This window comes from Oncorhynchus keta, chromosome 2 (genome assembly GCF_023373465.1).
Source record: "Oncorhynchus keta strain PuntledgeMale-10-30-2019 chromosome 2, Oket_V2, whole genome shotgun sequence".
Classification (NCBI taxonomy): Eukaryota; Metazoa; Chordata; class Actinopteri; order Salmoniformes; family Salmonidae; genus Oncorhynchus; species Oncorhynchus keta.
In genome coordinates this window covers 46819520-46833196 of record NC_068422.1, presented here as the reverse complement: position 1 = coordinate 46833196, position 13677 = coordinate 46819520, and the positions used below count along the sequence as shown (strand labels likewise).

Here is a 13677-nt window from a genome sequence, read left to right as displayed (position 1 = left end):
ACATCTCCGTCCCAGTCTCAGGTCTTTTGCATCAGGTTTTTTTCCAGAATGGTCCTGTATTTGGCTCCATCCATCTTCCCATCAATTTTAACCATCTTCCCTGTCCCTGGTGAAGAAAAGCAGGCCCAAACCATGATGCTGCCACCACCATGTTTGACAGTGGGGATGGTGTGTTCAGGGTGATGTGCTGTGTTGCTTTTACGCCAAACATAATGTTTTGCATTGTTGCCAAAAAGTTCAATTTTGGTTTCATCTGACCAGATCACCTTCTTCCACATGTTTGGTGTGTCTCCTAGGTGGCTTGTGGCAAACTTTAAACGACACATTTTATGGATATCTTTAAGAAATGGCTTTCTTCTTGCCACTCTTCCATATAGGCCAGATTTGTGCAATATACGACTGATTGTTGTCCTATGGACAGAGTCTCCCACCTCAGCTGTAGATCTCTGCAGTTCATCCAGAGTGATCATGGGCCTCTTGGCTGCATCTCTGATCAGTCTTCTCCTTGTATGAGCTGAAAGTTTAGAGGGACGGCCAGGTCTTGGTAGGTTTGCAGTGGTCTGATACTCCTTCCATTTCAATATTATCGCTTGCACAGTGCTCTTTGGGATGTTTAAAGCTTGGGAAATCTTTTTGTATCCAAATCCGGCTTTAAACTTCTTCACAACAGTATCTCGGACCTGCCTGGTGTGTTCCTTGTTCTTCATGATGCTCTCTGCACTTTTAACGGACCTCAGAGACTATCACAGTGCAGGTGCATTTATACGGAGACTTGATTACACACAGGTGGATTGTATTTATCATCATTAGTCATTTCGGTCAACATTGAATCATTCAGAGATCCTCACTGAACCTCTGGAGAGAGTTTGCTGCACTGAAAGTAAAGGGGGTGAATAATTTTGCACGCCCAATTTTTCAGCTTTTGATTTGTTAAAAAAGTTTGAAATATCCAATAAATGTCGTTCCACTTCATTATTGTGTCCCACTTGTTGTTGATTCTTCACAAAAAATACAGTTTTATATCTTTATGTTTGAAGCCTGAAATGTGGCAAAAGGTCGCAAAGTTCAAGGGGGCCGAATACTTTCGCAAGGCACTGTATATACATATATAAATTATCTGTAAGGTCCCTGAGTCGAGCAATTTCACAGATTCAACCACAAAGCAGGGAGGTTATTTTGGGGACAGGTGGAAAAGCATTAAACATTTATAGCAATTTAGCTAACTAGCTTGCAGTTGCTATCTAATTTGTCCTATTTAGCTAACTTGCTGTTGCTACCTAATATGTCCTGGGATATAAACGTAGAGTTGTAATTTTACCTGAAATGCACAAGGTCCTCTACTCCAACAATTAATCCACACATAAAAAGGTCAACCGAATCGTTTCTTGTCATCTCTCCTCCTTCCAGGCTTTTTATCCTTTGGACTTTATATGGCGATTGGAATATAAACGTTCATAGTATTACCATGACAACCGACGTACTCAGTTCGTCTTTCAATCACCCATGTGGGTATAACCAATGAGGAGATGGCACGTGGGTATCTGCTTCTATAAACTAATGAGTAGATGGGAGAGGCAGAACTTCCACTGCGTTTAGCGTCACAAATAGAACTGACTTCTATTTTAGCACTTGGCAACGCAGACGCTCGTTTTTTTACCCCCTTTTTCTCCCCAATTTCGTGGTATCCAATTGTTAGTAGTTACTGTCTTGTCTCATCGCTACAACTCCCACACGGACTCGGGAGAGGCGAAGGTCGAGAGCCATGCGTCCTCCGAAGCGCAACCCAACCAAGCCGCACTGCTTCTTAACACAGCGCGCATCCAACCCGGAAGCCAGCCGCACCAATACACCTTTCAGCAGGAAGAATAACCTCACAAGTACATCACAAGGCCAAATCTACACTGGAGTTGTTTACCAAGAAGACCGTGAATGCTCCTGAGTGGCCAAGTTAGAATTTTGACTTAAATCTGATTGAAAGTCTATGGCAAGACTTGAAAATCGCTATCTGGTCATGATCCCCAACATCGTGACAGAGCTTGAAGAATTTTGAAAAGAATAATCGGCAAATATTGCGCAATCCAGATGTGCAAAACTCTTATGGATTTATCCAAGAAGACTCACTGCTGCAATCATTGCCAAATGTGTTTCTAACGTGTTGACCCGGGGGTTTTGAGTACTTATGCAACAGCTATTTTAGTTGTTTTGTGTAGATTGTTGACAAAAAAAGGACAATTTAAATACATTTTAATCCCACTTTGTAACACAACACAATGTGAAGAAGTACCAGGAATGCTTTTGCAAGGCACTGTATATGTTTTATTGTCACGTACACCGGATAGGTGCAGTGAAATGTGTTATTTTACAGGGTCAGCCATAGTATTTTGGCACCCCTGGAGAAAATGAGTGTTAAGTGCCTTGCTCAAGGGCACATCAACAGATTTTTTGCATTAGTAGTGGCCATGGCAGGATTCATAACCCCGTCGTTAGCGGTTATATGTGGTCTGGATTTGGCAGTACTACCACTAGACCAGACTCCGGCACACAAGTCTTGTTGACTCACTGAATCATGATTTCATTAAGCTATTTGTGTTTTATTTTTCGTTACAGTTAGTTAGTCAGAGTTAGATACTGTAGCTTGAAGTTAATTTTGGCTAGTTTTATTGGAGAAATAAACATGATTTTTGAATGTTATGTATGTAGTGTTAAATATAAGTAGTTTGGTTCTGATGCTGCATTCATGAGTGGGAAACTTGGAAAATACTACTAATAACAAATTCTAGTGTTCATAAACCATATTAATAGATTGTTTTTATAAATCATGTTTTATTGTTCCATTTAACTGTCGAAAATGCTGTTGGCAAGGTAATTTCCTTAATATGTGATGTGAGAGTTCAGCATATGGGAGAAGTCGGAGCTCAGAGATGGTAGACACGTTTCCCACTAACCAATCAAATGAGATGTAATGAATGCAGCATAAGCACAATATCTTCACAGGCCATGCCCACCTGACAGACTTCAACATTGCTACAATAATCAAGGATGGAGAGAGGGCCACTGCCTTAGCTGGAACCAAGCCCTACATGGGTAAGACTCTCACCTGTTATTCCTTCAGCCCTTGGAAACCCTTATCACTGGCCTGGTCCCAGATCTGTTTGTGGCATCTTGCCAACTCCTATGGTCATTGCCACAACTATGACAAGACCAATCTGGGACCCGGAAACCTTATCATTAGCATACTGTGTAAATATCCCATCAGTAAGCTATGGTCTGGACTGGGTGTAGCCTAGCTGTCTGACCCTGTCTGTGTTGTATCCCCTTCAGCACCAGAGATCTTCCAGTCCTTTGTGAGTGGGGGGACGGGTTATGCCTTTGAGGTAGACTGGTGGTCACTAGGCGTGACGGTCTTCGAGGTGCTGCGTGGTTGGGTAAGGAAAGGCCTTATGGGCAGTGAGGCTGTTCTTGAGTTATGACAACTGACGCTTACTGTATGTGGTTGATACTCATCCTCTTCTCTCTCTCTCTCTCTCTCTCTCTCTCTCTCTCTCTCTTCTCTCTCTCAATTCAATTCAATTCAATTCAAGGGCTTAATTGGCATGGGAAACATGTGTTAACATTGCCAAAGCAAGTGAGGTAGACAACATACAAAGTGAATATATAAAGTGAAAAACAACAAAAATGAACAGTAAACATTACACATACAGAAGTTTCAAAACAGTAAAGACATTACAAATGTCATATTATATATATATATACAATGTACAAATAGTTAAAGGACACAAGATAAAATGAATAAGCATAAATATGGGTTGTATTTACAATGGTGTTTGTTCTTCACTGGTTGCCCTTTTCTCGTGGCAACAGGTCACAAATATTGCTGCTGTGATGGCACACTGTGGAATTTCACCCAAAAGATATGGGAGTTTTTCAAAATTGGATTTGTTTTCAAATTCTTTGTGGATCTGTGTAATCTGGGGGAAATATGCCTCTCTAATATGGTCATACATTGGGCAGGAGGTTAGGAAGTGCAGCTCAGTTTCCACCTCATTTTGTGGGCAGTGAGCACATAGCCTGTCTTCTCTTGAGAGCCATGTCTGCCAAGGGAGAGCCAAGGCTATGCTCACTGAGTCTGTACATAGTCAAAGCTTTCCTTAATTTTGGGTCAGTCACAGTGGTCAGGTATTCTGCCGCTGTGTACTCTCTGTGTAGGGCCAAATAGCATTCTAGTTTGCTCTGTTTTTTTGTTAATTCTTTCCAATGTGTTGGGTTAGTACTTAAAAAAAAAGATAAGTAATTATCTTTTTGTTTTCTCATGATTTGGTTGGGTCTAATTGTGCTGTTGTCTCTCTCTCTCTCTCTCTCTCTCTCTCTCTCTCTCTCTCTCTCTCTCTCTCTCTCTCTCTCTCACTGTCCCCCCCCTATCTCCCTCCCTCTTTTTCTCTCTCTTTCTCTTTCCCTGCCTCTCTCATGCCCCCTTAATCTCTCTATCTTCTCTCCCTCGTACCCTCTCTCTCTTTCTCCCTCTGTCAGAGGCCCTATGAAATCCATGCCAGTAACTCAGTGGAGTCTTTAATGCAGCTCTTCAGTACCGTTAGTGTGCAGTACAACACCGCCTGGCCCAAGGACTTGGTCCATCTGATGAGGAAGGTGAGTGGAAAGGGGAGGGGAGGGGGAAGAGTGGACAGCAGAGGAAAGTTGAGGGAAGAGGAGAGTGGAGGGGAGGGAATATGGACCAGAAGTGGAGAGATGGGCTGCTGTGTGGAGAGTTGCCGAGGGAGAGTGTACAATGGAGTAGAGAGTCGAGGCAGTGGTCAGAAGACAGTGGGAGGCTAATCATAATTGCGGGTGGTGGGGGGGGGGGCTTGCAGTAGTGGAGGTGAAGGTGGATGGAGGGAGAATGGCCCGATGGTAAGAATGGGAGAGATTGAGAGAGATAAGGTCAGGGAGGAGAGACTGATGGAGTGGCAGGGAGACGGAGGAGTGAGGGACTTGTCTCTACTCTGTCCATTCAGAGCCAGAGTGGAGGCTCCAGAGCGATGTCATCGGTCTCTTCCGCTCGGCTGCTAGTCTATTACCACCGAGACAGACTTAACCAGCCCTCTGGGAGAAATGACTCGCCGTCGGAATTTCGGGAGTGGGAGAGTTGGGAGAGAGACTGTTGCCATGACAACAGACCACATCCCCAAAATTATTTCTCCTAGGTGTATGTTAAGCTGTACCAGGGAGAAGTCAAACAGCTGTTTTCCTCCATTGTAGATACAACACTATTGATACAAGTCACATGTATTTAGTTTCTCCCCTGACAATGATCTCAATCCTCTGATTCCATCTATGCTAATCAGGGTAACATCTTCATTTTGGATTCATAAGGGACCTGATCCTTGTACTGTACGACGGTATCTGACTTAAGAGCGCCCCCTAATGGTGACACCACCTAGGTTATTGGATCTGATTTTAGCATTCAAGTTGTCTTGTCTCATAAGTTTTTTTTTCACTTCAATACAACTTTATTAATCCCTGAGGGGAATTTAGGAAGGAATGATGCATATCTCTCTGTAAAGATGATATTCTTTAGAATCTTTAATGGGTCTAAATTAGGTGTGTGTGTGTGTGTGTGTGTGTGTGTGTGTGTGTGTGTGTGTGTGTGTGTGTGTGTGTGTGTGTGTGTGTGTGTGTGTGTGTGTGTGTGTGTGTGTGTGTGTGTGTGCGCACGCCTTCCAGCTGCTGACAGTGAACCCAGAGCATCGTTTCTCCAGCCTGTCTCACATGCAGACGGCTCCCTACCTCTCTGACATCAACTGGGACGCTGTCTACGAGAAGAAGATAGATGCTGGGTTCGTTCCTAATGTAAGTATGGACCATAAACCTATCACAGAGGAGCATAGAAGTTTCACCTTTTGTGGACCATAAACACTGATTCTCACATAATGCAGTATGTGGACACCTGCATGTCGAACATCTCATTCCAAAATCATGGCCATTAATATGTAGTTAACCCCCCCACCCCCAACCCTTTTGCTGCTATAACAGTCTCCACTCTTCTGGGAAGGCTTTCCACTAGTTGTTGGAACATTGGTTTGGGGACTTGCTTCCATTCAGCCACAGGAGCATTAGTGAGGTTGGGCGCTGATGTTGGGCGATTAGGCCTGGCTCGCAGTCGGCGTTCCAATTCATCCCAAAGGTGTTCGATGGGGTTGAGGTCAGGGCTCTGTGCAGGCCAGTCAAGTTCTTCCACTCTGATCTCGACAAACCATTTCTGTATCAACCTTGCTTTGTGCACGGGGGCATTGTAATGTTGAAACAGGGAAGGGCCTTCCCCAAACTGTTGCCACAAATTTGGACGCACAGAATCGTCTAGAATGTCATTGTGTGCTGTAGCGTTAAGATTTGGCGGTGAGCTTCACTCCAGCTTACGCTTTGCATTGCGCATGGTGATTTTAGGCCATTTCAAGGACACACCTAAGCTCAATTTCGAGTCTCATAGCAAAGGGTCTGAATACTTTATTTATTTTATAAAAACCTGTTTTTGCTTTGTCATTATGGGGTATTATGTGTAGATTGATACGTTTTTTTTTTTATGTAGACAATTTTAGAATTAGGCTGTAACATAACAAAATGTGGAAAAAGGGAAGGGATCTGAATACTTTCCGAATGTACCGTATTTGTCATATGCACAAATACGGTACACAGTACAATGAAATGCTTACTTGCAGGTACACCTGTGTGTGTGTGCTTGCGTTCGCCCGTACGTGTGTGTGTGCCTATATTAGTGTAGTCATTCATTAGTGTACTGTGTGTCTTGGTTCCACAGAAGGGTCGTCTGCATTGCGACCCAACCTTTGAGCTGGAGGAGATGATACTAGAATCTCGTCCCCTCCACAAGAAGAAGAAAAGACTGGCCAAGAACAGGTCACGGGAAGCCAGCAAGGATTCCCAGTCGGTGAGTGTCACATCACCCAGTCACTACTGACTGTGCCTGGGTCATGTTCATTAGGCACCAAACTGAAGAAAACGGACTGAAACTTGGAGGTTACTACCTGAACTTGTCCAATTAGAAACGTTTATTTTTGTTTTCCGTTGCAAAATGTTTTGCTACGGCATACCCTAAAGAATTCAACCCTTGTAAATAGTGCTTTAACCTGACGTATTGGACAGTTTGGCAGGTCTTGGTTTACTCAGAGTGCAGGGTGCCTTCTCTAGCCTTCTGTTCCCCAGTTATTATTTTTGTCCCTTCATTTCATGAATATCATCTCTTTATCTTGAAGACCGGTTATTTGCTTGCATGATTACAGTATTTTAACAAACCCACTTTATATTATCTGTGATTGCGGCCACAATTTACCATGGATTTTAGACCATCCATATTTATGAGCTGTGCCAGGTTTTCATCCGCCAAGCCTCTCATTACGAGCTCCACATTATTGTTGTCGACTTTCAGTGTTATCGAAGGTGATCTCTGGGCGCTGTAAATGCAGTAAAACTTGTATCTTCTAACAATCTTACTCCGGGCCTTCTAGTGTGTGAGGCGGCTGGGTTATTACCTAGATTATTAAATTATGAAGCCTTCGGTGGTGTTGTGATGCCCCCCAAGTGCTTTTGTAAATATGAACTTCTATTTTTGTCCCGTGCCAAACGTCTAATTTGAGGGAAAGAACACAAACAAATCACCAATCATTATTGAAAGTAGGCAAGAAAGAGGAAGAAGGGGGTGTTTGTAATCTTTCAGGTTTCGCTGGTGATTGTTTGAGGTGAAATGTATCTCGTCCGCCGTTGTCGCCCTATATGTGTGTGTGTGTGATGATGATGATGATGGCTGTTCCCTGTCCTTACTGCCCTCAGGAGAATGACTACCTACAGGAGTGCCTTGAAGTGGTGCAGTCTGAGTTCATGATCTTCAACCGTGAGAAGTAAGACCACAAACCAAACACTTTGCCTGGGAGACCAATCAAAATACATTCATGTTAAACCATTTAGGGAAATTGTATTTAAAGTGACATGCATAAGGCTGACATAACACCTACATAAGGTCTCGGCAACCTGACATACACATGAATAGATATTTATGAATATCCCAAGCATTGTTAGTTCTATAATATACTAAGACGATATAAACGCGGACCCAATTACTGAACCTGGGAGACCAATAAAAAAAACACATTGTTACATCAGTCTTAGCTCTATTTATACCATAGTATTGTTTAATACTCATTCCTGATTGGCTTGAAGGGCATTCTAGAGCGCGCATTATTTTCCTATAATGTACAGTATATCAGCACGGTAGAAGTCAATGGCTATAATTCATTCTTCCATGTTCTATGTTTGAGCTGCTTTTGAAAGCAGACGTCGAATTGAAAACATAATTGGCATTGTTGAATTGAACTTTCATAAATCAAGTTAGGACCAATGTTTTGGTAGGCTAAACTAGCACGTCTGTTTGTTTGGTTACCAAGGCAACTGCTGTAGCTATATATATATATATATATATATATATATATATATATATATATATACTGTAGTAACTTGCTAGCTACTTCAGTGGACGTTGAACACATTTCTAGTGGCAAATGTGTTAAATTATAGCCATGGTATGAAAGGGATAATCAACTCGGGGCTCTGGGTACTCTGGTACGTGATGCAATTTCGTGGAAGTTTTGTTCCTCTCCGCTAATTGTATCGCATCGTGGAACGCAACGGGGAGGAACAAATAAGCCCCCTTGTTGATTATCCCTTACGTATGACATAAGCACTATGATATAACGAATATTTACATGGTCATTTCTCCATGTAATCTATCATTTGCAGAACAATATGCAATATGTGGTCATCGTATCAAAGGTTAGAAGGTGGTGTTATGAATCAGCCATATGATAGAGGTTTCTGCCGTCATCATTTTATGGTGAATAGCTGTTTATGCGCTACTGTACATCCTCCCTGTTCAATGTTGCTTCCAGTGACATCACTCTGCAATAAATATAGAAATGCTCTGTACATTACCTCGACGTAATGATAGCGGTACAAAAAAAATATATATAGCAGTTTTATGACCCTATATTGTTGCCGTAATGCTGTGTTTATATTAAGAGATTCTACACTGGTGGTGATAGTTCATATTTCATGTAATAAAAAAAATGAGTACCTCATTTATTATTTACCTGTCTGAGATTGCAGCATAATTTGAATTCTTCCTGCATGGCAAATTTAGTTTTCTTATTGCTGTAATTAATGGAGCTTGAGTTCTATTTTTACTACTTGGGCATAATCTCTAGACAGATAGTATGTCACAGACTCCCACTATGTATTCTAATCACATTTTTTTCCCTCTCTCCTATCCCCGTGTGTGGTTGAGCGTGTACATGTGTATGTATGTATGTATGTATGTATGTATGTATGTATGTATGTATGTATGTATGTATGTATGTATGTATGTATGTATGTATGTATGTATGTATGTATGTATGTATGTATGTACACTACCGTTAAAAAGTTTGGGGTCACTTAGAAATGTCCTTGTTTTTTAAAGAAAAGCTTTTTTTTCATCCATTAAAATAACATCAGATTGATCAGAAATACAGTGCAGACATTGTTAATGTTGTAAATAACTATTGTAGCTGGAAACTGCTGATTTTTAATGGAATATCTACGTAGGTGTACAGTGGCCTATTATCAGCAACCATCACTCCGGTGTTCCAATGCACGTTGTGTTAGCTAATCCAAGTTGATCATATTAAAATGCTGATTGATCATTAGAAAACCCTTTTGCAACAAAAAAAATGTGCTTTTCTTTCAAAAACAAGGACATTTCTAAGTGACCCTAGACTTTTGAACGGTAGTGTATGTATGACCCCCAACACTTTTTTGGTTACTCCATGATTCCATGTGTGTTATTTCATAGTTGTGTTGTCGTCACTATTATTCTACAATGTAGAAAATAGTAAGAATAAAGAAAAACCCTTGAATGAGTAGGTGTGTCCAAACTTTGAACTGTTTCTGTATGTCTCTCAGGTTGAAAAAGAGGCAGGAGGAGGGTGCAGAGGGAGGGGAGTCTGAAGGAGCTGCCGAGGGGGGTGGTGATGGTGATGGAGACGGAACCGGGGAGGCTGAGGGAGGCACAGAGGATGAGGATCCTGAACCCGAGTCCTCCTCCAAACTAAGCATGTGCGGCTCGGTCTGCTCCTCTCCTGGCAGCTGCTAGCACCACACCACCACCTGGTGGTCTCTCAGGCTACTGTGTGTGTGTGTGGAACCATGCCTATAGATACTCTAACCTCTCCTATGTAGCCATGATGACTGGAGGAACTGGAAGGCACAGCAGGACAACAACGCACAGCAGGACACAAAATGGCTCTCCTATTTCTTCTTCTGTAGCATCCACCGTTAAGGCATGAATGAAACTGCAGGGTTACAGAGCGGTCCCGCCCTCCGCGCCCTAGAATAAGCTCTAACTCATTTCTATGCAACGTATAGCATGAAAGTAAGGTATCACTACAAGAGGGGATAACAAGCAGCAGAAGCCACACGATATATGAGCATGACAACATACGGAGAAAGTAGGAGCCAGGTTTAAGAGTTTATTTTTAAATATTTGTCTTTTGTTTGCGCTCCCGCTCTTTTAGCCTCAAGTAGATGTAGCTACCTCTGCAAACTCACATACTGAATTATTCAACTGAGTTAGACAGTTGCCTGTGTAGCTCGTGCAATCCCTCTCCTACTCTCTGTGCAGTCCTCCTATTCTGAACGGCTATTACTGTTGCCCGGTTACCTTCTCCAAATGCCTTTCATTTCAATTATAGTATATAATTGTTCAAGTATCACAATGCCAATATACAGTGCAGTGCACATAGACACAGAATAATTATTATATTACTATGCTCTATGTAATTCTATTCCTAAGGTAGTGCAGTGGAAAGAGACTTTAAGAGGAGGGTAAATGTTGTTTTCCAGTCACAGTAAGTGAGTCTTCTAATAGATACATGCAATACAGTATGGGCCATTCGGGACAAGGAGGTTTTGCAATTTAAAATAAATCACTCGTTCAATCCGATAACGTAGAACCATTTTTAAGTGGTGTTGATTGTTAATCAATAGCCATTCATTACGCGTTCGTTGTGACTATATTATGCATCAGCATGCTGGTTTGATTATTACTACAGGCAATTACGCTCCTCCAACGGAACCTTCTTCCAGACATTGTTCGTTTTTTTTTTTCAAACGCCCTGTCAGTTAGAGGGACTTAGTACATCTGTGGTGTAAATGGAAGGTTTCCCTCACCGTCGACCTCTGTGACTGTTGCCAAGATGCGGTTCTATTATCCCACTGCTCCGCTGTGGGTTACATGCTCATGCTGCTTCAGTTCTTCTACGTTAAACATAAACATTGTCACCGCCAGGGGATCCGACCATAGAAGAAGAATCATATTGAGTGTACCCCATAAAGGGTTTCGTTAAATTGACTTGGTCTTGGGGAGGCTTTTCCTGTTCTAGTCTTTTCTTTTTCCCATGGATCAGACATGATCAACTTCTATTGAATAGCTACAGAAGAGTGTCGTAGTGGAACATCGTCCCTTATTAGACTAAGATGACCGTGACATTTGAACAAATCGTCTCTCATATGATTGTCTCGATCACTCCCATATGAAAAATGATCATGGGGGCAGTATTATTAGTTGTGTGGTTGAAACGGTCACCTAATAGGGATAGTGGTACATTTTAAGGTGGTGCCATTCATCTCAGCCTGGACATCTGGGAACATGTAGCATCGTCCACCTTAAAACCCTTAAGGCCTAACAAAGTAAGGTGTAAATAGCCTAACCTAACTCTCCACAGTTCTATGTGGGACTGCTTACTAAACATACATGTTACTAAATGGAGAGCAGTATGAAGCCAAACCTTCATACACTGTTGTACTCATTTTATTTCCAAGTGTGCAGGCACAACTTGTAGGCAGATATGCCAAAGCTTTTCTACCATTTGCATAGCCATTTCTAAGAACTTTGTGTGCGAACGTATGTTTCCTCTCTGTAGCGCATAGAACCACTGTTCCTTCTGTGAAAATACTATCATTTGTATACAAACATTTATTGTGATTATATACAAAGGAATGTTTTTTGGGGGGGAAATAAAATATTCAGTTATATGGGGGTAATAGAAGAAAATCTGACTTCCTGTGAAAATAAGATCATTAGTTACCCCGATAGCGTCTCGAACCCTGCATTTTTGCATGTACCTCTATTTACAGTTTTAAAGCAGATCTTGTAGGAGAGCCAACCGCTAGGGTTTGTGTGGCTTACAGTATGTGCACATGCAAGCTTCAGGCAGTAGAATTCCTTGATGTTCACCTGTGTTCTGATGATTGACAGAGGAGAGGCCTCATATAATCAGTGTAGCCCTGTCCTGCTTGCCTGTCTATGTGATGTCTAGGTTTGCTTTTTAAAAACGGATTTTAAGACCTACGACTGTACAAATCATTTATTCCCAGTGTTATATGGATGCCATGATATTTTAGATGGTATGCAGTGACTTTTGGCATCCCGTAGATTGTCTTAAGAATATGTTCAAGTGCACAGGCTTTTCTTTAAGTGGATGATTGAATAAGTCAGTATCTATGCCCTCCTATGCTCCAATGTGGGTAAGTTTAGGTTTTCTGTGCTTTGTTATGTATATGGGAAAGGTCCAAGGGTTTGGGGCATTGTGTGAGTCTGCCCTTAGCTATGTGAAAAGTCTTAAATACTGCTCAGCGACATGTCTTTACATTGTCCTCACTACTGACGACTAGGTGAAAAAGCTTGACTGAATGTCTCCAGTGCTAGAAATGGCCATGGAATTGTGTTGATTGCTTGTAATGAATAGTCATTGATTTTAATGGAAGCCCTGCTCTGTAGTTTATTTCTAAGTTCAACAATATTGTAGCCTAATGTCATTCCCTTGATATCATTTCAAATGCATCTCCATTCCTGGTTGGATGTTGCTTGCCTAAACCCCCCCCCCCCAAAAAAAAATCCTTAATATGTTTGTACCATTGTGTTTACAATGCTAGTTTATTGGATACAATTGTAAGTATATTTACCTTTCAAACAGCATTGTGATAGAACGAGTGACCAATTACCACAGTACTTTTCCCATCAACTGGATAAGGATTAAAGCTCTCACAGATAATATTACTGTCTTATCTTTGTAGCAACATTTTAGTATTTTGGTGTCCATTTTCTTTGTGTTTCGATTTTGAACATGTTCTGTAAGATTTTTATGGGGACTAAAATAAATACACTTGCAACTAGCCTGGGTCTCAGTGGAAGCCATGTACTGTACCTATTTCAAACTGCTCTGTGTATTGAAACATGTTGCTTTCGCTGCTTTGGTAAATAAAATCCTTCCAGTACTCTCTAGTGGTTTTCATCATTCATTCACATTGAGATTATTAGTTGCCCTTAACCACTCATACAAGGTTGGGTGTTATTTCAAGCCTCCCTAATGGTTTAGGTAGGGGTTGTGTAACCTGATTCTTGATCTGTGGTAAAGGGCACGGCCTACCTTGTGGCTCGGTGCTGCATGTGTAGCTCTCAACTGGCACCAGGGGGTGGAACAGAGGCATGGGACGAGAAAGGGACACAATCCCACACAGAACAGAATACATTACTAGATAAAAAAACAACGTATCAATTGTTTAGAACTGTATCCTGAGAGG

The 13677-nt window shown here is 41.7% G+C and overlaps 1 protein-coding gene across 1 annotated transcript in view; it reads left to right on the top strand.

Moving 5' to 3' along the window:
* The window catches only part of LOC118401414 (serine/threonine-protein kinase 32C-like), a 90691-nt gene extending 77320 nt beyond the window's left edge, over positions 1-13371 (top strand). The window contains exons 6-12 of the mRNA XM_035798900.1: positions 2995-3084; positions 3322-3425; positions 4528-4644; positions 5719-5844; positions 6809-6937; positions 7837-7904; positions 10000-13371. Coding sequence (XP_035654793.1) covers positions 2995-3084; positions 3322-3425; positions 4528-4644; positions 5719-5844; positions 6809-6937; positions 7837-7904; positions 10000-10189 — 824 coding nt within the window. The 3' untranslated portion in view covers positions 10190-13371. The remainder of the gene's footprint in view (positions 1-2994; positions 3085-3321; positions 3426-4527; positions 4645-5718; positions 5845-6808; positions 6938-7836; positions 7905-9999) is intronic.
* Positions 13372-13677: the final 306 nt, after the last annotated feature.